General features: G+C 38.2%; 4 protein-coding genes across 7 annotated transcripts; 2 read left to right on the top strand and 2 right to left on the bottom strand.

Annotated features, from left to right (window-relative positions):
• Positions 1 to 1,751: 1,751 nt before the first annotated feature.
• On the bottom strand, positions 1,752 to 4,602 carry LOC137944299 (uncharacterized). The gene is made up of 4 exons (XM_068789942.1): positions 4,103 to 4,602; positions 3,001 to 3,856; positions 2,342 to 2,508; positions 1,752 to 2,187 (listed from the first exon to the last, which is right to left on the bottom strand). Exons 1-4 carry the CDS (start codon positions 4,321 to 4,323, stop codon positions 1,980 to 1,982), a joined length of 1,452 nt encoding a protein of 483 aa, XP_068646043.1. The 5' UTR covers positions 4,324 to 4,602; the 3' UTR covers positions 1,752 to 1,979.
• A 709-nt stretch (positions 4,603 to 5,311) lies between these two features.
• LOC137944655 (uncharacterized) lies at positions 5,312 to 9,156 on the bottom strand. Of its 2 annotated transcripts, none has more exons than XM_068790361.1 (3): positions 9,058 to 9,156; positions 6,209 to 6,379; positions 5,312 to 5,782 (listed from the first exon to the last, which is right to left on the bottom strand). In XM_068790361.1, exons 2-3 carry the CDS (start codon positions 6,329 to 6,331, stop codon positions 5,723 to 5,725), a joined length of 183 nt encoding a protein of 60 aa, XP_068646462.1. In that variant the 5' UTR covers positions 6,332 to 6,379; positions 9,058 to 9,156; the 3' UTR covers positions 5,312 to 5,722. The 2 variants fall into 2 exon arrangements, with proteins under 2 accessions (XP_068646462.1, XP_068646463.1); XM_068790362.1 differs by lacking the exon at positions 9,058 to 9,156 and adding an exon at positions 7,281 to 7,443.
• Positions 9,157 to 13,394: 4,238 nt separating this feature from the next.
• On the top strand, positions 13,395 to 22,059 carry LOC137945038 (uncharacterized). 3 transcript variants are annotated; one of them, XM_068790910.1, is made up of 13 exons: positions 13,395 to 13,933; positions 14,827 to 14,875; positions 15,742 to 16,010; positions 16,098 to 16,172; positions 16,261 to 16,319; positions 16,452 to 16,587; positions 17,397 to 17,493; positions 17,704 to 17,770; positions 18,125 to 18,223; positions 19,260 to 19,349; positions 20,013 to 20,167; positions 20,798 to 20,899; positions 21,616 to 22,059. In XM_068790910.1, exons 3-13 carry the CDS (start codon positions 15,758 to 15,760, stop codon positions 21,731 to 21,733), a joined length of 1,251 nt encoding a protein of 416 aa, XP_068647011.1. In that variant the 5' UTR covers positions 13,395 to 13,933; positions 14,827 to 14,875; positions 15,742 to 15,757; the 3' UTR covers positions 21,734 to 22,059. The 3 variants fall into 3 exon arrangements, 2 of the variants coding, with proteins under 2 accessions (XP_068647011.1, XP_068647013.1); XM_068790912.1 differs by having other exon boundaries at positions 14,827 to 14,923; XR_011110879.1 differs by lacking the exon at positions 21,616 to 22,059 and having other exon boundaries at positions 20,013 to 20,442; positions 20,798 to 20,888.
• A 247-nt stretch (positions 22,060 to 22,306) lies between these two features.
• LOC137945037 (uncharacterized) lies at positions 22,307 to 24,185 on the top strand. The gene has a single exon (XM_068790909.1). It carries the CDS (start codon positions 22,350 to 22,352, stop codon positions 23,952 to 23,954), a length of 1,605 nt encoding a protein of 534 aa, XP_068647010.1. The 5' UTR covers positions 22,307 to 22,349; the 3' UTR covers positions 23,955 to 24,185.
• The last annotated feature ends 2,143 nt before the right edge of the window (positions 24,186 to 26,328 follow it).

The raw sequence follows: 26,328 nt of genomic DNA, 5'->3' as shown, positions 1-26,328 counted from the left end.
CGATAGCTGATAAATCTCGAAGAAGTAACCGGTCATCTTCAAGTCGTCGTAGAAAGAGAAGCAAAATGTCAGGTGATGACACTGGTAGATTCATTGATGCAATGATGGAAATCGTTCAAGCATTGAAGGATGTCATCAAGCCTAAAGAGGGCGATATCGAAAGAGATTGGGTCAAAGCCCTCATAGAAATCTCGGACCTGTCGGTAGACTTGAAGTTTCGCGCTCTTGAATGATTTGATACGCCAGGTAAGAAGGTCATGTTTGTGGAAATGACAGTGGAAGAGCGGGTTGAGTGGCTTAAATATTGAACAACAAACTATTTGTAATGCGTTTTAAGTACAATATCTTTTTTTGGGAAGATTGTTATGTATTAGGTATGATGTTTGAATTATGACATTGCAAGACTTATTAGTATGGTTAATATTTTTATTTTATATGGTTGTTGTGTTAATATATTGCATGGATGAATATGGTGGATGAGTATGGATGTGGACAATTAAATGGATATGGTTGCTTATGGATGTGATTGAATGTGGGAATGTGGATGAATATGGTTGTGTATAGGTGTGATTGCAAATAGGTTATAATTGAAGATTGATGTTTATTTATGTTTATGACTTTTAGGCGATTGAATTTGTAGATTTTCATGGATATTATGAGAAGAAAATATTGCAACTATTATTGCATTCACAAGTTTTTCTTTCGCCATGGGAAGATACTATCTCTACCATTGCAACAAACGTGTACCACATTCTTGTTATTTGAATAATCTTTTTTGTAGGTTATTAATAAAGTTGTATATTAATTTTTTAATATTTTTCGTTAAATTTTATTACTATATTAAACTTTGATATTTAAGTTTGGTAAATAAAATATAGTTAAAGTATGCATTTCATTAATTAATTATTTTTAATTTTTTGGAAATATATTATTAATGAATACTATATAAAAAATCCATCGTGTTATTAATAAAATACTTATTTATTTATTTATTATATATTTTTTTAATTACTCTATTGTATTAGTGATTTAGTAGTGGTAATTAAAATATTGTTAACTCAAACATTTGATTAATTATTTTGGTTTAATTAACTTATTTTCATACTTAATAAAATTTATGAAAAATATTATTAATTAATAATATGTAAAAATATATAGTGTGTTAAAGTTAGCATTTGATAGATTTTTCTTGTTTAATCACGTCTTTTTTATGTTAAAGTATACCATATATTATCAATAAACTAATAACTAAACTTATTATATTCATTTATGTTATTTTTAACGTTATTTATTTATTTTTATAATTAATCATGTACAAAGTTAATTGGTTTACGTAATTACAATATTAATGTATAATAAATAATACTCGTTAACTAATATAATATGTAATATAATTAATTAATATATTAATATATTTTAATTATACATTAAATAAATTATTCGTATAGTAATAATATTTTTTTACCTAATTTAATGTTTAAATATTATGTTTAATTAAATATACTATTACAAGTTATTATAATTTTCATATTTTTTTTATTTTGGAACACTAACACAACAGTGCACTTAAACTCTCACACTTACACCCAGTTTGAAGATATATGGTTTTTGGGGGTAAAATCTTTGGCACCAATTTCGTTTAGACGAATGAAATGATTTTGAAACAGGAGACAAATTTTATATTTGTTGACTAACCCGACCCAAGTGAACGTGGAATCAGATGACTTACTAGAGACCGTACCTTAATGACTTGTAGTCATCCTTTCTTTTTACTTTTGAACTTAAAAAAGTTACACAGCATCACCGACCGACCACTTCGTCAACATCCACAACATCATTCCAAATTCTGCTACCATGATTCTATTATAATCTCATGAAATGATTTTACTAGTTACATAAATCTATTCATCTGCTCTTCTGGACAGTGTCTCCTTCCATTGGCCCTCATTAGCAAGGTCACAACCATTAGAAAGATTAGTTCAATCACCAGTCAGTGCTCGCGGTCTATGCTCCAGAGTCGATAAAGACATACCCGTCTGAGAAATGGCTCTTACAAATCCTGTGTTTGCTGTCAAGGTAGGAGCCCTCCAGTGATCTCCTGTCCCAAAAATGATCTTGCTCTTTAAGGCAATCTTTCTGGTGGTGGGGAGCCCCATCATCCGTTCAGAAGGACGGTCTGGCACAACCCTGTCCATTTAAATGTTAAAATCCTAGAGCCTCCTGAAGATTTGGAAGCCTCACAAGGTTCTCTAGGCTTTTCAAGCTTCTCTTCAAAGGTAAGATACTGAAGTAATATTGTTAAAAGCGCCAGAATTGGGAAGGATTTTTCAGAAAAACTTACTGGAGCCGTTTTAGTAATTGATCTGCTCTCGCCTTCTCATTTGGTCCTCCATACAGTGAAACAAGTTCCTTGAACTCTGAATAAACAGTTTCACAAATGATGCCATATTTACCGTGTATTAAATCTTTCATGACCACCAATAACGGGTTCTGTAATTCAGACTTGACCTGCATTTGGTCAAAAATTCTTGCTAAAGAATTCAATCAGCAGGAATACTAGACACTACAAAGTTAAGAAGGCAATCAATTAATACATCAAATTAAAGCGTTGGAAAACTTTTTACAGTCATGCAACTTGAGTTTGATAGCTACCCAGCACTTGACGAAACAGAATAAATCACTGTCTGAATGGTTGAAAGTAGCAAAATGATCACAGAACAATGGAAACATATTCACCTGCTCACTACTATGCTCTCAACAGAACTTACAAGACTAAGAAAAGGATAGCTAAATCAATCTTTTCTCAAACATCTTCAAAAGCATATGCTGCACAATTCCCTACTCCGGATAGTTTAGAAAACCAAATCCTTCAAGGTGACACAAAATGAAGACCAAAAAATGGCTATACACAGTCCCATTAGTTGGAATGAGAAAATCATTTCAAGATTAAATTTTTCAAAAGGAAGAAGGATCAACTCTCCAGAGAGAGAAGCAGTTTACCTGTTCCATAATGAATTTTACATTCCCCTTGAAACGTTCTCTGAGTGCACTATCTGCCGCTGTTAGTAGCTTATCCGTACCACCATTACTTATTCCAGAAACAAGAGCCACCAAAGCTGTGGTATCAAAATTTGTCACTTCACCCAACATTAGATGAGGCACAGCATCCACTAAATCTTTTGAACTAGACCTGATAACTGAAGTTATGGATAAGAATCTGTCATTTGAGAATACTCCACTTTGACTCTCAGAAAATTCTGATTTGGATTCTCCTACACATCGATCTCTGTGATTGACGTCTAACAGATGATCAGTATTCTCAATGTAGTCAATCTTTATCTGAAAAACTCTGCTCCCGTGATACACTCTACAACTATCAGTATCTGTAAAACCAGCCAATGTCCTTCCTCTCGTGGTTACATATACCCAATCCTCCTCCATTTCCTCAACAATATTATTCTCCTCATGCCCAACCTCAGATGCCCCAAACTCATCCTTGAGTTTCCGGGCAATCGCCTCATCAATCCCATTGGAAAAGAAAAGTAGTATGAACTCCGGCTTCAGAGCTGATGTGGAATACGCAGCTTTGAGAACCTCTTTAACGCGTATCCCTAACCCTTTATTTCTGCGAGAATCTAACCAAGAAATGTATTTAGGGTTCCTATCTGATACAAGGAACCAAACTGGACTTCTTCCAGCAGTGCAAACTATGTCTACGTGGGCACCTTTTGGATGAGAAGCTTTTTCTTCTCTATCGTGTCCTGAAAATGGGACTTCCTTGCAGACACGAGAGACTCCAGTTATAAATGGCTGCTGAAGAATGTGGACAACTGACTCGATGTACCCAATGTTAACACTGCACAGACAATGAGAGAGACACCGGCCTTCACCGTGATCATTTACGGAAACAAAACGCAAAAAGGAAAGTGCTTATGCAAATTCAGTAAAAGCTCGACAAAAAGAGTAAAGCTGGTGAGGATTTCAAGATATTGCCGATACAAATTCAAAGACAATTACGAAAAAAAGTTGAAGCTTTCCCTTGAACCGAACAGATAGAGAACTCTTATCCGACATCGAGCAAAGGAAAAGAGTAGTAAGGTACCTGATGGCCGCGGAAGAATCCTGTAAGCGGGAGAGGAATTTAAGCTCGGCGTTGATTAATCGAAGGAGAGTCTGTTTGCAGGAATCAGTCACTCTGGAGAGGGAAAGATCGTGAACTCGATTCAACTGAGCTTGACATCTCTCCTTCGCCCTATCCACTGTGTGGTTGCTTGGAACGGATCTGGAATCGGCGTCAGAGTCGAAGCGCTTTCTGTCCATCATATGCCCAGAGAAATCACCGGCGTAGGGCTCTCTTCCGGTCTATCCTCGGGGAATCTGCTCGCTGCCTCGCTCCCCTCGAGATTAAAATTCTGAAGCCGGGGTAGTCGGGTGCCCGGTTACCCATCCAGGACCGATTAACAGTATAAAACTGCTCTCCTCTCTACGTCTCCGGTTCCTACGGCCGTAGCATTCGAGATTCGAACAGCTGACCAAAAAGGACCAAATTAAAGGTTAATTAATTAATTAAAAAGCTAAAAAATTTGGGTTTGAAGGAGAAGAGCGACGACGACGCAAGAGTCTGGTTTGCCACTTGCTTCCGCCGCTGCTAAAACCAGTCTCACTTTCTCTACCTCCGCCATGGCACCAGCCAAGCACGAGATGGCCATGTTCGGAGACGTCAGGAACGACGACTACCATTGGCTTCAAGACAACTCTCGCTCCAATCCTGAAGTCAAAATGCTTACATGGATATTATTAAATTTGGGTCGAAGGCCTTATCCCAAAATGATTAGCCATTTAAGAAATTTTTTTTATTTTTATACTTACTAATAAATGTGAGACTATCCTGTTAACACTCCCCCTCACATGATAATTTTGGGTAAAGACCCTCACGTGATAACACGTGAGATAATTTTGGGTAAAGACCCTCACGTGATAACACGTGAGATAATTTTGGGTGAATACCCACATATAAAAACTTAGGAAACCTTTTTTCTTTCTAATAAATATAAGATTTTTATATTCACTAATATATATGAGACTAACCTTTTAACAAATCTAGTAACGAAAGTTACTTCCGTTTCTGTGACTCAGTTTTAGTTGCATTTGGTATTTGTCTTCATAGATATCGATTACTTGTAGTCTTTTTACATAATGAGGAAAAAAAAAACAAATACAATGCAGTTAAGTAACGAGGGAGTGGATGGAATTTCTGAGTTTCATCATCTCCGTACCAAAAACACTATTTCTTACAAGACTAAGCCTGAAATATTTTCTAGTATTGATATGCGTTATTGCTACACTCATCCATGTCATTAAGATCCGCATTTTATCTTCAGATTCAATGGGCGAATACTTTTGAGTTTCTTACTAAATTGCCTACAGACAGCAAGTCCTTTGAAAAGGAGCTCTATATGGAACTAAGAGGGAGAATCAAGGAAGATGGTATATCAATACGTAACAGGATCATACTATTACTATCAGAGAACTTTTGGAGGGCTAGTATGTTCAACGCTGTAGGCAGTCCTTCAAGGGTGCATCACCTTTTTTGTTTTTGAAAGGGAGGTGCATCGTCTCCTTAAGCTTGAAGCTGTCATTAATCATCAAATATAAGGGAGTTTTGATTTTTGAACTATGCCTTCACATCCGCGGGCACAATAGCAGGGCCTCACAAACCCATTTAAGATGGTCCAAAACCCTTCACTGCAGCAGCTTCATGTTCCTTGCGTCGTCGTTCTCTCTGAGATCCACATGACATAATTTAGAATTGCACATATTTACAAAATGTAAGATCAAATCACATAGAAAGATAAACCAACAAATAGGGTAAATAATTCATTTAAACAATACATAATTTTATTTAAAAAAAGATTTATAATACAACAGAGAGCATTGCAGCATGGCTTCATCAATTCTAAAATGTGAAAAAACCAAGTCATCAACCGTCCTAAACATTCTTATTTCTCACACTTTGAGTATGTTGGCACTTCTCAAACAGGAACTTCTATCACATCAAGTGAAATATCAAATACAAAGCACAAAGCATATCTTGCTCAGGTTGAAGCCATTTTTACTCCATCAGAAGTTTGTTCACAGAATCTGAACCAAAGCAAATAGAAATAGAAGTGACATCTTTAAAAGAAATAGACTACTACTATAAAAATACCCTTCTTTCCCAGTATGGATGGAAGCAGATGAAATCATAAATTGGAGAAATTGTTGTCACCAAAACGGCGTTTACTCCTGTGAATACTAATAATGCTGTCATAGGCCTTGTTCTGTGTGGCATGTCGCTTTTAATCCAGAAGAATCCCAAAGAATACTCAGATGAAGTTGCCTGCCGAGATACACACAAAGTCGTCAGAAGGTAGCAAGTAACCTTGAATCAGTGGCAAGGGAAGGTCATCCCACACAAGTTCATAGACGCATATTAAGTGTCTATTTCAGCTCAACCGATTTAGAATCCTCGAAAATAAATTATAGCATGTGATCAAGTTAAAGTCAAATAAATGCAGAATTTAATTTGTAAATTAAAGGCCAAGAAAATGCATGCAGTAACTCTTTGTTTCTCAGTGGATGGATAGTCTCCATTACAAAGAAAACAAATCTTACTAGTAAAAAATGGAGAGGGACACCTCAAGCATCCAGGGAAAGCGACAATAGATTCTCCAAACACTAATGAATGAAGAGATACTTTTTTATTTGCAAGAGAACTAGAGACATTATTTGCAGCAAAAGAAGTGTGCCTCCATACAACTAGTACCAAACTTTTTTCTTTTTAAATACGTAAAGAAGAACATCTTACTCCTCTTTCCTCAAGAGAGTGTCAAAGCCATCACAAGGGAGAAGAGTAGCCGATTACTAGGGCTGACTCTCCTTTGATAGTCACCAGACACAGGTTCAACTAACTGCTTTTTAAAAAAAATTAAAAATAAAACGACAGACTAGTAAACATTGTCATCATTTTAAGCTTTAGTCATGGAATAGACGCCAAGAAACAAGAATTGAAAATTCCATTGATGATTAGAGAAACAGAGAGGCACCAGCCAGTCCCTACTATCTTTCAAATCATCAATGGGGTCAGACTATGTCAATGTCTTAGTGTTTCTTGAAAGATTCCAAAAAGACAATAATTCCAACCCAATGTCCTGTCTAAAGATTATATGAAAGTTCACTAGCACGACAATTTGAAAAACCCGATCATTATAGTCCAGCTAAGCAACTCTACTGACATCTACCTGCTCTGCTCATTCAGAATCCCTGCATCCAAAACTTAGTTCTTTTCCCCACCTTGTTAGGCTTGCCATCAGTACTCTTATGAGATCCAGGACATTTGTTTCCAGCTCTCTTTCAAGGGTTCACATACATTGTGAGCTAACCTGTTCTCCAACACACTAGAGAGAAACAGGGTCAAACAATAACACCTTGCTGTTCAGGTCCCCCTTAAGTTTCAACTCCTGATTTAGCTCGAATTTGTTTATGTTTTCCTTTCTTTTGCCTTTTATATTGCCTTTCGGGCATTTTTTATTTTCACTATTCTTCATGCAAATTCGATTTATTATGCTGTACCTAGCTAAAGACAAAATCTTCACAGAATGAAATTCTCATGAATCATGAAATCTTATATTGAAGTGCAATCTGCCCTCTCCATAATTCAACAGATATATCTTCTGCTTAATGGCCATAACCTATACCTATCAGGCATCTTTCAAGAACCTACACAGTGCAATAATGCTGCACAACTTCAGCTGCAGGTTCCACAAAACCACATATCTTCATTCCTCTTAATGCCATCAATATTGCACCTACTCTAAACTTTCACATGTTTGATAAAATGTCATTAAAAGTAGACATTCAAATGTATGGCATTGTGTTAGGTATGAAGTTCTGTTGGCAACTACATAAAAATATTATCGATACATTTGCATGGTCACAAATATGAGAACAAGAAAGTTTGGATGACCACAAAGGATGATTCACACTAAGCAAGTACATAGGATATCCATGAAGAGACCAAATAACTAGTTCCTTCTATTATAAGCCTATGTTTAGTTAATGATTGTGCACCTCTGCTGAACTCTGATGACACCATTAGAGTCAGTGTAGTGCCTAGCTAAAAGACACAAAATAATTGTTTGGAAAGTACCCAACAGTTTCTTCCATAAAAGCAGGGTATACAGGATCCAGGATGAGACTCAACGGCCTTCTTCTTTAGGTGTTGTTTCTCCTGTTCATCTATGCGTGAAGAAACACACACATGCTAGAACTAGTGTGCATTCCTCAGGTCAAAGAAGTAGCCGGTGGCTACGTCTCATTCATACTTGCTAAACATACTATCTATTTAGGTGAGTAAATTCATCAAACACGTGGAATCCTTGAGGATTCTTTAGCACCAATACTTGTTCCTCATTACATTCAGTAACCGAATCACAGTTTGGAAAGGTCCTAACTGCTAAGGCTGATGAACTGAAAATTTGAAGGGGCAATCAAAGGCGGCAGTCTGCTCGAGGAAAAGGAATGGTACATGGTCTTTCCTATGGGATGAGAACTGCAGGGCTAAAATGAGCTTGTTACGTTACACATTGGGCATTTAGAGCAAGCCATCCATCACCAATTCAGAACACCTGAAGAAATAAAATCCAGGCGAAATTTTTGTCTTGATGTCCGAATTCTTGACGATGATCGCTGCAAACGAATAGTACTATTTAGGCAGGACCACATGTTACAGGAGCACCAATTGTTTCTAAACAAGACAATCAGCAGCAATGACAATAAATTGGAAGAGTGCAGGTAATTCTTCTTTCAGAGGTTTCGTTTATAAGCCCGAGAGAAGAAGAACTAATCTAACCAGAGCTATTCCGTGGGCATGGGAATCAGAGTGATAGAGTTAACAAAAAAAATGAGGATTAATCTGGATTATATTCAGCAGAAAAATCCAAAAAAGAACAAGGAAGAGACCACATAAAATGAAAAGAGAGAACGGAAAAGTGAGACGAGGGGGGAAGGAAAACCAACCAATCCTTGCCGGTCCAAAATCGATGGGGGAGAGGAGGGCGCCGAACGCTGGCAGCTGAGTAAGCTTGAGGCGTTTATCGGACTCACCAACAGGTTTGAGGCGGGCAGCATGGCTGAAAAATAGGGATTCACTATTATCAAATTATACTAAACAATAAGTATTTTAATTTAATAGTAACTATATATTTTCAAATGGTGCTGGAATCCAGTAATATATTAGCCGCCTTAAATACGTAGTAATAGTATTGTTATTAACTATGCAATTAATTAATGATTAATAACACATGAATGAGATATTTTCACTAAAGTCCGTGGACATAAAGGTTAACATATCTAATAAAACAAACTATAGCATAAAATAAAAAAAAAATACTTCTAGGAACAAAATTATCTGATTACTGTCCAGTCCACTCTTATAAACAGTAACTTTTTACACCTAATTGGTCTATTGGGTCTATTGGATTGTATTGGCTAACCACTATCATGGTATGAAATCTAGGTATGCCACATTCCGTATTCAAATCCCATGAAAGGCGATCAAGAATGGGCGGGACGGGTGTTAGAATGGTTCCGTCCACTCTTGTAGGCGATAATTTTCCGCATCTAACAAATTGATCTGTTGGGTTATATTGGCTAACCAATGTCAATTTTTCTTTCTTTATTTATTATTAGAAGATTTGGTCTACATATTATTGTCTTATATTCTTTCTATACTATTTTAAGTATGGATAAACCACTTGATTAAAATAAATTATTCTATAAATTATTGATTAAAATAAATCCAAGTATTTGTTCCTAAACCGTGAACTGGCATGATATAAATCATAGATTTAGATTTAAGATATCATTGACTTACAATAACATCTTTGGAATTTCTATGAATTGAACCACCCGGTACTCTTCTCGTTTATATAATCACTTTCGTCATCGGAATGGTATTCATTGTTGTTTTTTATCAATCAAGAAGGAAATGCGTCGTTAGTGTCAAATTATAGATGAATTTCAATTGCTCTTTGACGTTGGCTGAGCTAGTCAGGTCTTTCCCCACTTCATTTGTCGAGCCATCAGTCTAGCCTGAAGTTCATTTTGATTTCTATGTAAGGTTGGATTTTAAATCTGTTTGATCAGTCTTTGGCTGATTTTGTAGGCAGTCGATTCCCTTGTCTACTCTTATAAACTTCAAACAGCCTTGTTGTTAAATGATGTAGCCTTTATATCAGTAACGCAGATTAACAGACCACTCCTAACATCTGAGGAGAAGCAATAATCGACAAGTGATGTGAAATGCCAGTCCGTAATGGTTATTCAGTTATTCTTGTCATCACTAATTCATGTTAGATGGTGATGGTCAGGATGGTGACGGTAGCTTTCTGGTACTTCATTTTAAATTTCTTGTGTTGCTGAAGTAATCCCGCTTACCTCCTCCATGGATCTCTCCACCTTCATTGATTAGCTCAAGCTTTTGCTACACATGGAGCCTAACTCCCCACATCTCCACCTGCAATCTTTTCTTTACAATATTATGGGAAACCTCTTGCATCGTCACACCAAACTCAAGCAAGTAAAATACACTATTTTAGATGAAATGTTGGAAGCAACAAGGAGTTCTTAATTGCAGAAAACATGGCCGAAAGATTCCGGAATATCAAGAATCCAAGTTCTAGGGACAAAAATAAAAGAAAATAAAACTTCTAAACAAGTGATTGTTGCGTATCATCCTGATTAAGCGAACAATAGAGAGAAGAGAAGAGTACGGATCTTCCTTTGAAGCAAGAGCGAACAATGGAGAGAAGAGAAGAGTACGGCTCTAGCTCACTCCAAGAGTTACTAATCATGAGAGGTTGCGTAAATAGATAGCCGTTGAATCTCATCTAAGCAAACAGAAAATATATCACGAAAGGAAAAGCACTCGACTTACAGTCAAAAGAGTTCCGAGAAATAGCCTAGAAGGCGGAAGCATATGACTGGAAAATGAAAATCCCTTCGCAACGGATCTGCTGGTGTCAATATTCCTTTTCTTTCTTCGTTGAGTTGTAACTTCTAAAAGAGAAATCAGAAAGAAACAAAGAAACGGAAAAGGATACCAGGGACATAAATAGGAACTATGACGCCTACAACTCTACTTACAGCAAACGTTTCCAATTTCCACAGGACAGAAGTTATGGCTAGTTCCATCGCCGACGTCATTTCAGCAATCTGGAAACAAAATTCCTCCATTTCGCCGCCCTTCGTCGTCGCCAAACCTCTCGTAAGTCGTAACCCTACCAAGACAAAATGCCTTTTCTCCGTGTTCGCATTCCAATCCTCGTGACCCGCGAAACAGACCCGCCGTGATGACGTGTCGTCGCGAGAACGACCTTGGCTTCTTGTTTTCGAATTGAAAACTCACTCCTTTAAAAATATTTCGGTTTTGGCGGTCAACCGTCTGCTGCTCTCCCCGCCCCGGAAGGGAAGGCACATTATTTGCTGACGTCAGAGAAGTTTGATGGACAAGAACTGGCCACGTTTATTCAGCCCACCACGTGGGCCGGTCGTTCTCGCCTTCCTAAAGCTGGGATTTGTTTCCTAGCACTGCTTTCTTCTCTCATCCTCTGCCACGTATTAGAAACGTGGATGGTTACGATTACATGGGCGGCCAGAACGTCCGACAGCGCCGTCCTTGTTGATGCCCCGCGCCCATGTTCCATCGGTGACCTTCTCTTGTTCTATCCTTTCACAGTACAGATTCTTTAGATTTTTCCAAGTGAATTTTAAATTATAGTAAATTATCTAAAAATGATTATTAATAAAAAAATAGGAGACAAGAATATGAATTAATAATTGATCATGTAAGCATTTGCATTATTTGTTGGAAGACAGAGGGGAGGCTGCCAAGTGTGTGACTACGAATGCACGCTTCTGAAAATATCAGCGGTCCAGGTGGGTTCTCCAAGTCCGTCACCTGACGCATTTAATTTATCTGAACCCGACTCAACTGACGATGTCTTTTTCTTGTTTTTTATTTCTTTTCCAGAAAACCCGCCCGGGTCCAACAAAGATTTAAAGTAAAATTATAAAATTACTCAACATTCCCCTCTGGCCAATCAATTTCAAACTCCAAAAGATGGGAATCTGTAAATGTTCCAGAATTTTGGAGCAACGTGTAAATAATTGTTTTGCCTGTATATATTCAGATATTTGTGTACTAGTCTATATGTGTCCCCTTTGTATTAATTGAAATACCAGTTATATCCTCCAAAGGGCAAAGTTTATATTTAGTCATATCTTAAGACATATTATAAATTGAGTTGATACATGAAATTTCATATAAATAACATCTAAATTAGTATAATGTTTTTTTAGCAAGACCTTTGCTTTTCAAACCTACCCCCATGTTTACTAGAAGAGTGGCTGGCATTTTCGAATATGATAGATTTGTTTTAAGATTAGGATTGGGTTTTTTTAATAATCAAACATTAAAATGTTGATTAAGATAATCTAATCATGGTTTAGTTGGAGTTGCATTACTGGGAGTGTAGACTCATAAAATAATGTGATGGCTTATCTATCTCAATGTTAATTAACTGAATAAATTAGTTGTAGTGAAGCATCGGTGAACTACTATTTCGTACTTCATAACTCGAATCTTGCAAGAGAAGAGCAATGATTTAATATGATGCAAATCACTAAGTACATTCTAGCAATACCTTTGAATATGCCTAGTTGTCTCGAATTTTATTTTAATCAAGTGGTTTATCCATACTTAAATTAGTATAGAATGAATATAAGACAATAATATGTAGACCAAATCCTCTAATAATAAATAAATAAATAAAAATTGACAACAACTAACCAATATAACCCAATAGACCGATCTATTAGGTGCGAAAAACTACCGCCTGTAAGAGTGGACAGAACTTCTTTTGACTTTGTTTATTTAAACTAAACTTTGGAGTTGTCACTTGCTCTCATTTTTGTTACCTCTCCATCAATAATAAATATTTGAGTAGCAGAAGATTCAAAGCTTCAAACCTGGCTCTTGTTGATAATTCAGTTCGACAGCGAGACGGAGGTTTAGAATTTCCAAAGGGCATATTAGTCATTCATTTTTTATAATTAAATTTAATTACCTGCATATAAAATATTCGTATTTTATATGTGAAATTAACTGCTAGAAATTATAAAATGGGATTATTTATTTATCTTTCCGAGTCACGAGGTGGCGGAAACTATGAGTTTGTCCCACTAGATGGGACCACGGAGCGGCGTGAAGAATGACGGAAACACCCCTGACGTAGTGAAAGCAAGTGGATTTTTCCGGAGAGAGAACAGAGAGGGAGGGTGGCGGGTTGGTGAAAAACGCCGCTTTGGGTCGGTGAAATGGAGCTTCTCAGAGCAGGAGAGGTGGAAGCCTGGACGATATATAAATTTGTTCCGACAGGAGGCTTCCATTTCTTTTCCTGTAAACGAGACGCTTCTTCGGGATCTCTATACCTGAAAGCAATCCGATCCGCTTCGCCAACCTCCAATTAATGCCCTTTCCAGGATCGGCTTCCTCTCATAAAGGAAAATTAAATTAAAAAAGCTTTTGATTCGGGCACCATTTGGACGCTAGCATTCACCCTCCACCTCTCCTATAGCAAAGAACGCTTTCCTTCTTACTCTTTCCTGCTTCTGTCGACTACTTTTTGTATACATTTTTCTCATCGGTGATTACGTCGATTTCACTTTGCCGCCGAATTCCGAGGCTTTTGTTTTTTGTAATTGTGTGTTTGAATTGGTTTGACTGCGGGAGAGTCGTTGATTCGAGAAGCTGATAAGTTTTGGTTCCGTTTCTGCGACTGTTTATCGATTGAGAGTCTATGAAGGAAGAAGAATTGGGATGGCTTTGGATAAGGTAAAGTACTGTCCCACAGCGATGAAGTTTTTTTCTGGAGTTGCTTACTTGAATTTGAACTGAAGGTGTAGGAAATGGGTGGATAGCTGAGAAAACTGCCGGATCTGATTAGAGCCTGTTCTCCTCATTTTCATTCAATTTCTCAGGTTTTACTCCTCAGGAGCTTCTCGTTTTTGTATTCGGAGGAGCTACTGATTGATGTTTTCTTTTTCTGCCTTTATATGACGGGAGGTTGGCAAAGAATTTTAACTGGTTTTTCTTGCTGTGTAACGCGTGAGTCTGTGGTGTTTACATAGAATTCTAGCTTAAAGCCGAGGCATTCAGTTTATCCTATGGTATTTTGTTTGTTTCTTCTTTCTTTTATCGGTTGCATTCTGCTTCTCATTCTAGGCTTCAGGGGCACGTCTTGTGTTTTTTTTTTTTTTGCTTAATTTGAATTGCTTTTGACCTTTGTCGTCCCTAGCCTTTTTGCAGTTTTACTCCGCCTTGCTTGCATTTCTCAATTAGTTTGGACTGCCTTCACTCCCATTCCTCAGGGACATTTGGACTTTTTTTTTTTTTTATGTGGAAATACTTATTATAGCTCAGTTTGCGTTATGTCTTTTGTTGAAATTCGAAGAAGCTACTTTTCATTTTCACCAGGTTTTCTTGAACTTTCTTTACTTGCAAGTTTATATTGGACTACTGGGTTTTCTACTGAAACTCTTTGGATCTCTGTACCTTTAATTTTTGGTTAATCTGCGAGGTGTCCTCAACTGCCTCATCCCATAAGTAAAAGAAACCTGACTTTACGGGTTGAAAAATATAAGAAATTTGTCTCTCGTCATGGCTTTCCCGTGATGTGCTGCTTTTCCTTCCTTTCTCAACTTCTGACTCGTGAAGTATTTCTACAGAGATTAACGTCTTGAGGGATCGCTTGAACTTCTAGTACCGTGGGAAGAGGTGAGGAATACCCGTTCCACACTGTCAATTTATGTCATTGTCTAGCAGGCAAGTTTTCTTCCTTTCGACAGAGGCTGAGTGAAAGCAATGACACGGAACACCTATTGAATTCTCCATCTTGTATACTTTTTGAAATGTATTAGCGGATCACCAATTGGATGGTCTTGTCATTTGATTTACTAAGTTCCTGAATGGTTTAATTGGATATTTTTCTGTTTTCTACGAGCTCTTATTTAATTAATCAAGAACTTTGTTTCAGAGACAGAAAGAAGAACTGATTACTGTCTGTTGAATTTTGGCTACCCTTGCATTTGAATTCCAAAATAAATTTCATTTATCTCATGTTCCTTGAGTTTCTTTCTACCTCCTGAAATATGTTTCTGTTCTTTTTTTTTTTTTTTTTTGTCATCTGTACCCTCCAGATTGTCACTCAGAGCCCTAGTTCTCTATTGTTGGCATTTAGGATCTTCTCTTAATGGTTATTACGTTGTATTTATCACTTCTCCATATTGTAAAAACCTGTGATAATTTAAGTATCAGCTACTATTAATCTCATTTACGTTGTAGTTACTCAGAGCCTTCTCATCCATCTGTTGACATTTGGTAAGTTCTCTTAATGGTTCTCGTTTTGTTGTATTTATAACTTTTCCAGATTGTAAAAAGCTATGGTAACTTGACTGTCGCCTTCTATTAATCCCATTCACCTTCTTAACCTTTATTTTCTATTTACCTGCTTCCACTCATACCAATTAGTCAGTGATATCAAAATATATTGCTATATATTTTGCACTTTAACAAGCATAGAAGCCACTATATAGCTTATCTCTTTATTTTCTAATTTTTTTTTTTTATAATTTTGTTTGCAGAAATAGGAAGTAGAATATGGGATGCTTTGTATCAACACTGAAGGATGGTGGTGGAAATAGAAGAAAGCCAGGAAATATTGGGGACGTTGCCGTTTTTGTTCCTGGTTTACGCATCCCCAAACAAGTAGACTTTTCTCAGTCTCTTGGTGACTCTTTGTCGAAGAATTTGGTGGAGCGCTTAACAGCTCTTAGGACTCGAATAGTTGTCATTGCTGCCCATGAAGGGCATGCAGCTGCAAAGCCCAGGAGAAAAACAGCCACACAACATGGTTTGTTTCAATAAAAAAAATTGACATCTCTGTATTGGTGATTAAATGTGGTAGTGTTTAACTCCGAGTGGGACTTGATGATTGCAGGAGGTTCAACATTAGCAGATCTTCAGCAGGCTCTGGAAGATTATTTGCCAGTTTTATTGGGATTAATAAAAGATGGTATTTGAGTTTACTACTACTACAAGAAGGTTGTCCTATGCAAAATTCTTCTTACATCCTTTGACAATTTCTTGTTGGAATCTTGCAGGGAGCCATCTCAAGCACATGGTGCAGTTTGTGTGGGTCAATCAAGAGGAGGATGCAGAGGTAGGTTTAGTTTCCTTTTATTGGTGTACATATTTAGAAACATGATATTGAACTTTATCTTCTTTTGTTTTCATTAACTTCCCTCGTCTCAGCTTTTAACTTCTGGCATAATACTGGTAATTATACTTGCAGGAAACTGCCATGTCAAATGCTTGGTATGAGGTATTGTCTGTTTTACACTTGATGGCTATGCTGTCGTTATCACAGGCCAACTTATTGCTTCTTCCTAAAACATCTACGGATGGTTATCAGCCTAAAGTCTCTGAAGGTGAGTGTTAGTGGAACGGCCATCCCCTATGGTTCATTTCTTTTATGCTTGCTTAGTCTACTTAATGTAGGTGAAATCTCAAGCACATCTTCTCCAATTTTTTTTAGTGAGCAAAGAGTATAGGGTTAGCATCTGTCTTGATCAGAGATACAATACTTGACTTATGATACCGACTGTTGGAACATGCTCAAGAAATCTACATAGGCCTAACTTTGTTTAATTGTGTATTTATTGCAGTGCTTCCTTTCTCTGGCTTGTGGGAATGAGAAGTGTACAAATAAGTTTTTTTCACAAAAAAACAAAGTGTACAAATAATCAAGATTATAAACACTTTAGTGCATCTCAACATGTTATTTAATGGATATCTATGTCATATGTAGTAAAAAGTTATAATTGAGATCTTTTTAATTCATAGAAGGGGCAAATTAAACATCTCAGGTATATTCTTTAATATAAAATGGTCCCCAGTGCCTAGAAAGTAGAATATGTGGAGCTGAAAAGAGTGGTATAGCGGTGTTATAAATTACAGAGTCAAACTTCACATATCGGATAAATTGCCACTTAATTTTTGCAAGACACTGAATAGGACTTGGAGTAAGTTAATATTTATTGATTGCCATGTAGGGTACATTTCTGTTTCTTGCCTTTGGAGAAGTCTCTGACTGTGGAATTCTTCTTTTGTTTACTTCCTGTTTGATATTTTATTTCTTCTTCCATGTATGTACATGGTGCGGAAAAGAGACATTTTCCTTTGGTTGATTTTCCTTTACTCTCCCCTTAGAGAAAAAGAATACTCTTTCTTTTTTCAGAGAGCAAGAAAACATCTGTTGATGTTTTCCTGAAAGCAGCCGGATACTTGGATTGTGCAATTCAACATGTTCTCCCTCAGATCCCCCCTGAAGTGAGGTTTGTCAGTCTCCCTTGTCAGTTTCTTGTCTACCTAAAACTGTCAAATGCATTTGATCTATCTAAACTTGTGATGTAAAGGTTTTTATATTATTTTCTTTCAGTTTTTCATTTATCTAAGTTGAAATGTTTCCTAAATCATTGTTGTTCGTTTATCTAAGTTGAAATGTTTTCTGAACCATTATTTCTTTACTATTTATATAACTGTAGGAGAGATCTTCCAGTGGACTTGGCAGAGGGGGTCTTGCAAGCTCTTTGTCAGCAAGCTTTAGGCCAGGTGATCTTCCTTCTTGTTGCTTTAGTAAAATTCTGGGGCTACCAGATTTTCAGGGACTTTGTTAAAACAGTATAATTTGGTCGTTTCAAAACAGGGAGTGGATAAGCAGCATAGCCCTTAAAATATTTGTTAGCAGGTTTAAAAGTCCCACATTCTGTGGTTGTACGTGTGGGCTACATCTCAGGCTATTTGTCTGAGAGTGAGAGTTGTTGTGAATGAATAGTTCCATATCCGTTTGGGATTGGAAAGAACCTATGCTCGGGAAGAAGCCTTGTAACTTTGGCTAACCATTTTAGGAGGAAGGCCTAACGTCAACAATGTTGTTGAATTTATTTTTCGTGATGGGTGATGCAGGGGGTTGATATTCAACTTGGTATGGCAATTGATAGTGCAAAGGCCACATTAGCAGTCAAGAGGAGGCTTGCATGTGAAATGGTGAAGTATTGGCATCAGGTATAATCTCTGCATTCGTTTTGTTTCATGATCCACATCATTGTACTTATTCTGTATTTGTTACTTGTGCTTCTTTTCACTTCATGAAATGACTAAGTTATGTATTTGCTTATAAGGTGCACACATATTATGTGTTTATAGGTTTCTGATCACCTTATAGAGATACATCTGGTCTGTGTAGGTACGTTCATTGTAGAGTTGAAGTTCATGGGCACATCTCCGTGCTATGCCTATTCTCACTGCTTTGTGCTTGAAATTTTTATCTAGGAAAAGATCTATTTTGGTTATTAAATTTGCAATGTTGATGGTTTCTTTTGCTCTTCTCCTATCATAGTGTCATCTTGGTATAATAATTTGTTATTGAATCATAGCCAACTTTTTCATCATTTATCAAGAGAAACATGGGATTTTCCAAGTGCTTGTATTGGATCCCACTTCTATGATGCTTTTGGAAGGCGTGAGTAAGCTTGACTTGATTGTTTCTTCAATTTTCTGGAACCCCTTTCTGTTGTACCGCAAGATGAAGGCCCCCTTTTTGTTATATTTTGTCCAAAAAAAACTTTGGTCTTTTCTCTGTTTTTATGTCCTCAGGAAAGTTCTATCATTTCACCTGCCTCATGCTTTATGATTGATGCTTCTGTTTCTACGGGCTGCACTCTTTTTCTTTTACCATCTGTGAGCAAATTGCAAAATACACTCAGATTTATTTATTAGTTTTAGGAAAATAAAGTCTTCCAAACCTGTCTAATGTCCCTTTAATCATAGAATAATGCTTATAAGTAGAATTTGACTTGTCAAATTAAACTGCCCGCTAATGCTCGGTCTTTCTTAGTTCCTCTTAGCTTCTTTTGTGATATCTTAGCCATTTGTGCTGAAGTAGGTGTTTCAGAAAAAAAATCATGATTATGTTTCATTTATGTAGCTGCTTGTGTAGTCAACACATTTACCACTAGTACTTTTTTACTAATTGACTTACAGTATGAATGTTTTGAACTACATTTGTTTTTGCTATTCTTGTCCCCTCTCATTTTCACAGGCTCAAGAAAATATTATGCAACTTCCTTTAACAAATGGCTGGGGGGAAAAGCATCAGCTTTTTGTCAAATGGAAACTTGCTGAAGCAAAGGTAATCGTCTTTTGTGCTTGTCCATGTTTCCTTTTCTCTGTTTTCTTGTCATTTGCTTGATTGCTCGTAGTTATTTTATTCATTATCCTAGTTTCTCTCAATTTGGTGGATACTAATTGTGTCAAATCTTGGGTTGGCTTGGAGTGTTCTGCTATTATTCGGTGGAAGCTTCATCCAGTCAAGAAGCATCTCAGACAGGGATAGCGAAGGCCCTGTTGTCCTTGGGGCTAGATTCCCATGGTAAAAGAGATATGTGAGAGCTACTGCTTAAAGAAGATCTGATGTGTCAAGGAATACTTTGAGCAAGGTTACACACAAAACCTTGAGTGGAGTTTGTTATCATGACAATTGACAACAGTACTGACTGCCCCTGATACTTGCTAGAGTACTGATTCAAAAATATTTCCTATATTAATTTAGAATAGATGAGAGAAAAAGAAAAGAATGTCACATAATTGCTTTTCCTATGACCAATATGGTTTTTTTTTTTCCTTTTGGGTTGTTGTCTTTGATCACCAAGACCACTTGAGTAGAGTTTAGACATTCTTTACTCACGACCTATAGTTTTATATAAAATGTAGCCTACATTTTCTTTTATCTTGGTGTAGCCATATTTTTATTCTAACTTGCTTATAATACTCTCATGCTTTGCTCTTTTACCAGGCTGCAGCATATTATTATCATGGTTCAATACTTGATGAAGGGAACACTGAGCAGTCCCATAGCATGGCTGTAGCTGCATTACAAGCAGCAGATGAATTTCTCAAAGAAAGCAAAAGAGCTTGTGAAGCATTCAATTCGGCACCTCCTACATCAAAGTTAGTTGAGACGCTGGACCTTCTAACTAAAATCACCATATGAGATAACAACGAACAATCCAGTCCTATTGGAGCTGTTGGTGACAAGAGAGTAAATATTACTGGCCAAAAGAATTGACAGTTCATGCTTATATTATTTTTGTCTGAAAATAGACAATACGAGCTTATGTCACAATTAGAGTTTCTTGTTTTGGAGGATGCATAATAAAAGATTTTGAGGCAGTATTGCTAAGCACCCTGGTCCGAGCCTCTGTCCAAAGGAAGCTGTCTGAAATGTTTGTTTTTTCTCCTTCAGATTGTACATCGTTCCTTAAATTACAGTAGTTCTATTTTCTACTTTCCCTTATACTGATTTATTGGCAAATACTGGTGAAAGATTAATGTCAAAGTTCTGTTTGTTACACTAAAATTACTTGGGAGTGCTAATTTCTGAGTCAAGAAATAGACATTCTGGCAGTAATTGAGAATCCATTATAATGTTCAAGGTCTAATGTTACTTGTTGCCCTGTTTTAAAACTTTTCAGATGCCTGATATGTTACTCTTTTCTAACTAATCAGTTGTGATTGTAGAAATAGTGGTTCCAAATTCTTGCAGATCGAATTCTAAAACATTGGTGCTGCATCCTACAGGAATCCACCTCTTTGGGGTACTATGAAATATCTGTCAGAGAAGATTCCAAAGGATGCATCAAGCAAAGTGCGCATCAACCGGGATCTTTACAGTTCTGAGAGGTGAGTTTTCCAGTGGAAGTAAAGTTTACACGAGCATAATCCAGTGTTTGAAAATGTCTTGTATTCCCTAATCAAGTTGCTGACTACCTTAGGTATGTTTTTTGCATGTTTTCTTGTTTGGATTTTTCCTTTTACTAAGACTGGTACAGTAAACTGCTCTCTCCAAAACCAAGGGGAACATGGCCCTCTGGTCCCCCTATGTCAAAATCTGTTTCTTTGTTGTAAATTTGTCAAATTGGCATCATCATTTCAGTTGCATTAGAGTAACGTCTCCTGGGCATTGAACATCAGGTTGTTGCAGTAGAATGCAACAATGAACATGTATAGGTTCCATGAATCTGAATGTAGAGAGAAGATGAGGTAGTAAGAAATTGGTCTGAAGTGGATTACAAACTTGACTTCCATCAGCAGAACCTTTTGTGGCCGAAGAAATCACTCCAGTTATATTATCTGTAGAATATTTTGTTTGAACGTGAATTATTTTCACTTTTTCTTTGCAGAAGTCAATCTCGATCGTCTTTTTTAGCATTATAATTCATTTTATTGACATGAATGAACCTTTAATCTCGACCATTCTTTTGACTATTTCTATCCCAAGCTATTACTTTCCAGAGTAGAATCATATTATCAATATCTTCAAGGCATAGGAATTTATAAGGAAATTTAAGTCATGTTGCATCTCTACTATTAATGTGGATGATTAAATGTGACCATAGGATTATGGAGACCGCACCAACATTGCCAGATTTTGCATTGGCTCTAAAACCCGATGAATATCAGCTTCCTCCTGTGGATTCCGCCTGGAACTTTGAAGATGGCCTGGTGAAGGGCTGAGCAGGACCAGTTAGAAAATGGTTCCCCAGTGGAGATGGGAACTGACGTCGCCAGCAAAAAGTGTAGAAATATTTCAGAGTCTGTTTGTGCATTATTAGGTTCTATGTGAGCTGCTTGTATTTTTTTGATCCCTGCCCTTTTTCCGCTTTTCTCGTATTTAAATCAGAAATAGTTTTGGCAGGGTTTGCTCGCGTTCATCTTGTGTAGACAAATTCCATGGCTGTGAGGGAATGTGTCAATCATTTGTAATAAAATTTTGTTGTCTTCTCTTCATAAAGGCTCATGTCCTATTATTTTCGTAGAGATAAAAAGTATTTGCTGTTACATCAGTGTCACAATCGACTTTATTGCTTTTTAGTCCTTTAAAATGTCAATATCCACAGTCCATACTTAAACAAAACCCAGCTGCTTTGTTGATAGCTAACTCCCTCTAAAGAAACGGGGGTTTCTTCTTTTCAAATCCCAGTTGGGCTTCTTAGGTGCAATATTTAGAAACGGGTCCTGCAGTTTTTTGTATTGATATTATCAATAGAAGGGTAATTAGATACTTTTTTTTTTTTTTCTGCTGGAGGAGAAGCAGCCACTGGATTTTCAAACTTATTTTTGCAGTAATGGCATGAGAATCGCCGTCGTCGATTACGCATCATATAGAGCAGAAGATGGCTTCCCGTCGTTTACCCAGTCAAGAGCCTCTACGGCTTCGATTTTCCCTAATAACCATCCTTCTGTTACCAAATCACTCTTTCTATCTTATCTGATCGTCTTCCCCCTCCCTTTCGAATTCTCTTCTTATCTTTCTCCTGTTAATCCGCAGTCTGCCGATCTACTCTTTATCAATTTCCTCTTTCACTGTCTCTCTTTTTCCTCGCAAACAGCTATGCCGTCTTCTCCTTGCTGCATCTCCTCCTCCTCCTCCTCCTCCTCCTCCTCTCCACGAGAGCAGCTCCAGACCCTTCTCGACTCCGCCCGACCTTTCCTCCGAGGCGAGCTTGAGTCGGCCGACCCCCAGCTTCCATCTCTCGTTTCCGTCCTTCGCTCCGTCGGCTCAGGAGAGTGCTGGCACAAGCATGGCAGCTTCCTTGATCACCTCCTCGACATGTATCGCATCCCTTACCTCTGGGGTTGTCCCAGACCCGTCGCTCTTTGCGGCCTCTTCCACTCTGCTTACTCCAATTCTTACGTCAACCTCGCCATATTTGATCCCTCCACCGGCCGTGATGTTGTCTGCCGTCATGTCGGTCCGGAGGCGGAGCGCCTCATCCATCTCTTCTGCATCGTGCCGCGGCAGCCGCTCATCCACGACGATCTTCTCTTTCATTACTCCGATAACGACCTCGTCGATCATCTCCGAGACTCGATGATATCCGTCCGAAACGCCAAGGAAAAGGGAATTTTCTCGCGGGAGGAAGCTTGGAGGAAGAAATTGCACTCGGCCCTGCCTGCCCAAGGAGTTATCGTGAAACATATTAAGACTGGGGAGGATGTGAGGGTGTCCAGGCGGATAGTTGCTACCTTTCTTCTGATGACTATGGCTGATTTCAGCGATCAGTTGTTCGGTTTCCAGGATCAATTGTTCCAGAACGAAAACGGGCGGCTGGAATTCTCCGGCGAGAATTCGTCTGTCACTCTGTGGCCCGGAGATGGAAAACCAGGGTTATGGATGAATTCCATATCCAGGATGGGTGCTCTGTACAATCTCATTGTGCGGGAGGAAGAGATTTTCGCGTTGGAGAGGAAAAAGGGGGACAGTATTGTCAATAGTGAGCTCCCCGTGAATGCTCTAAACAAAGACGGGAAAGAATGGGACGAAGACCTTGCACTTGTGGTTCCGCCCATCTTTGATTATTGCACGAAGGTATTGAATGCAGGGGAGCAGATAATTGCCAGAGATCTGTACTGGGAAGCTGTCTGCAACCATGGAGGTAGCAAGGAGCTGGAAGGAGTGGAAGAGTTGCTGTCAAGGAGCATCGAAAAGAACCCATTTGTGGGGGAACCCCATGTAGTATTAGCTCAATTCTACTTGATAAAGGGCAGGTTTGAAGAAGCAGAGAGAGAAGCAGAGCAAGGGCTGAGACTATTGCTGGAGTGGGGAAGTCCTTGGGATAAAAGGATGTCTTGGGAAGGTTGGATTGCTTGGACCAGAGTTTTGCTGATGAGAGCCAAAGACGAGTCCTGGCCTAAAACGGGTTGGGGCATCCTCAACCTTGGCCTCGTGAGATGATTTTGTTCCAAATAGATCCTAAATATTTTAGTGTAAGTAAGAATGGTAGAAATAGAATCAAGATTTGAACAATATAAATTACTTATTCAGATTTTTTTTTTTTTTTTGGTTTCTTTACTCTAAGCTAACGTCTTGGCTGGAGGCTGAATCAGATTCAGAGCTATCCATTATGTAGCCTGAAAGGAAGAAATTTGTTTCTGTTTGTAAATTTTTGTCGGTAAAATCGCAGAATGAACCATAGATATTACAGTTATTACTCTCATCATCACCATTCACCAGTCACTAGAATCCATACATGATACATTCAAGCTCATTAAAGCTAAAATCCGACATGTTCGGGCTCGAAACTTCTGCAATTATATCCTCTAATTCATTACTGTTTTCGCACTGCTGAGTAGAACGAATTACCGGTCAAAAAGATCAAAAGCGGCGAAGAAAAGAATGCTCTGATTTTCTTCTCTAATCATCTTTTGATTTCCAGAAGTTGCAGAGACAAGGAGCCGGACGGAGCAGACTGCGTCTGGGATTAAAGGCAAAGTCGCGAGGAGGGGAGGCTTGGGGCGGAGTGTGAGATGGGAAAGGAAAGGATAGCGACGCGACGGGTGGTTTACTTTAGCAACCAATTGCCTCTGACGGTTGCTCGGCGGGCTCGCCGGACGAGGCCAGACATTTCTGTTGCTCCTTCTCTTCCATCCAACACGCGTTCCCACCTCGTTGTCCTCTTTGCTCCTTACACCTATTCTCCGCCATTTTTATGAGGGAATTTTAGCTCCACGAGGCAACTACCATTTCTTCATTCATTTTTCTTCAAATCTTTCATCGTCGTCTCTGCTGTCTTCTTCCATCGCAAGATTTGATCAACCAATGTTACAGTTAAAAGTAAGTCTCGAGGCACCGAAAACAAAATGCTGCAGTACGACTTTTGGCCTCTGGGTCTGGTAAGGTGCAACGAGCCAACGACTACAGGGTACTGAAATCAGGATTCAAAGTAAAGTGACTTTCTTTATATTCAGGAAGAGAAGTTTGACAACGACAATACAGAATGCGAGAGATAGCATCTTCTACCGAACGCCCAAAGGCAAAGCCTTTAGTTACAGAGGGTGAGTCGGTTGCAGTGAGAAAAAGTTTTTTTTGACCTGATGTTCAATTGTTGTTCAAACGGTTTAGTTAGCTCTGTGCAATCAGAAGCTCCCATTTCAATTCAACCCATTAAAGTTTTTGTCCTTCCTGTGAATTTCAGAGCATTAATGCGATTTACTCTGTTTTTTCTGCTGCAAACATCTCCTGCTTTTGGTAAACCGTCCTGGTTAGATCTTAAAATGGAGGGAATCCATAGCCTGTTTGCGTCGTCAAAGAGAGATGATTTGTTTATTATCCGACAGTAAGACTGCAAAGTGGATAAGAAAACACAGTAGGTTTTGACTTCTCATTCTGTTCGTTGCTTTTATCAAAGAAGAGGCCTTGAGACCGTGAATTATCAATTGTGTCGCTGGAAATAATATCTACCGCTCCTCCCTTTGTAATTTAATCCCCGCCGGAAATTTGATAAGATCAATCGCAGCCTCTTGTCATTTAGCCACTTCAATCTACTGTACTTTATCTCCTAATTGGCAAATCATCGTCGTATATAATCAAAGAAATTATCTGATTCTTCGAAAAGAGAGTGCATCCATGCCATCAAGGTTCATCCCTCAGGGTGTCACTGTTAGCTGGCGTGAGAAATAAATGACGGATGCAGAGCTGCAGCAGTACAGTACTCCATGGATTCATAAAGCAAACTGTTGATTCGGTAAAAGAGGAAAAGATGATGAAGTCGGGTCACTGCTCGTAAGCGTGGGGAGGGGCCGATGTTGGAGAAGATAAGGAGTCAATTACTGTAAATCAGTTTTTCAGAACAGAGATTTGACATCCAAAGCTCGAATTTGAAGAAGATAATCGTGAATGAAGAGACGTTTGATTAGAGTACTGGATGAAACAAATCGCCGCGCTATTCGAGAAAAGATATCTTCTCTTTTCAGAAAGGAATTTAAAATCAGAAAACCTTTCTCCACAGACCTTACTGCAAACACATTCGCTGCTTTGTACATCCACCATTCCTCGTCTATGAACTTTCTCTCGAGCCCATGTGACGCCCCACCTCGTTTCGACAGCGCCGTATCAGTACAGACCCGTCTGCAGAAAAAGGGTAGAGAAAAGTTATATAGAAAGAGTAAATCAAGTCGTCTTCTCTCAGAAGGAATTCACAAATCAGTGCGTCCATCACCGGTCACTTACTACGGAGCTGCCTTGTCTCACAAGCTATAAATTTTTCTATTTCATCCCTCGTTGTCTCCATAAAAGAGACGGTAATACATTTGGTTTTGGGGTTCTTTCT

The sequence above is a fragment of the Aristolochia californica genome, unplaced genomic scaffold, assembly GCF_029961685.1.
Source record: "Aristolochia californica isolate CCGP_79_NKW_82.1479 unplaced genomic scaffold, dmAriCali1.0.hap1 SCAF_11, whole genome shotgun sequence".
Taxonomy (NCBI): domain Eukaryota; kingdom Viridiplantae; phylum Streptophyta; class Magnoliopsida; order Piperales; family Aristolochiaceae; genus Aristolochia; species Aristolochia californica.
The sequence above is the reverse complement of the archived record's forward strand: the minus strand, read 5'-3'. Positions and strand labels throughout refer to the sequence as shown.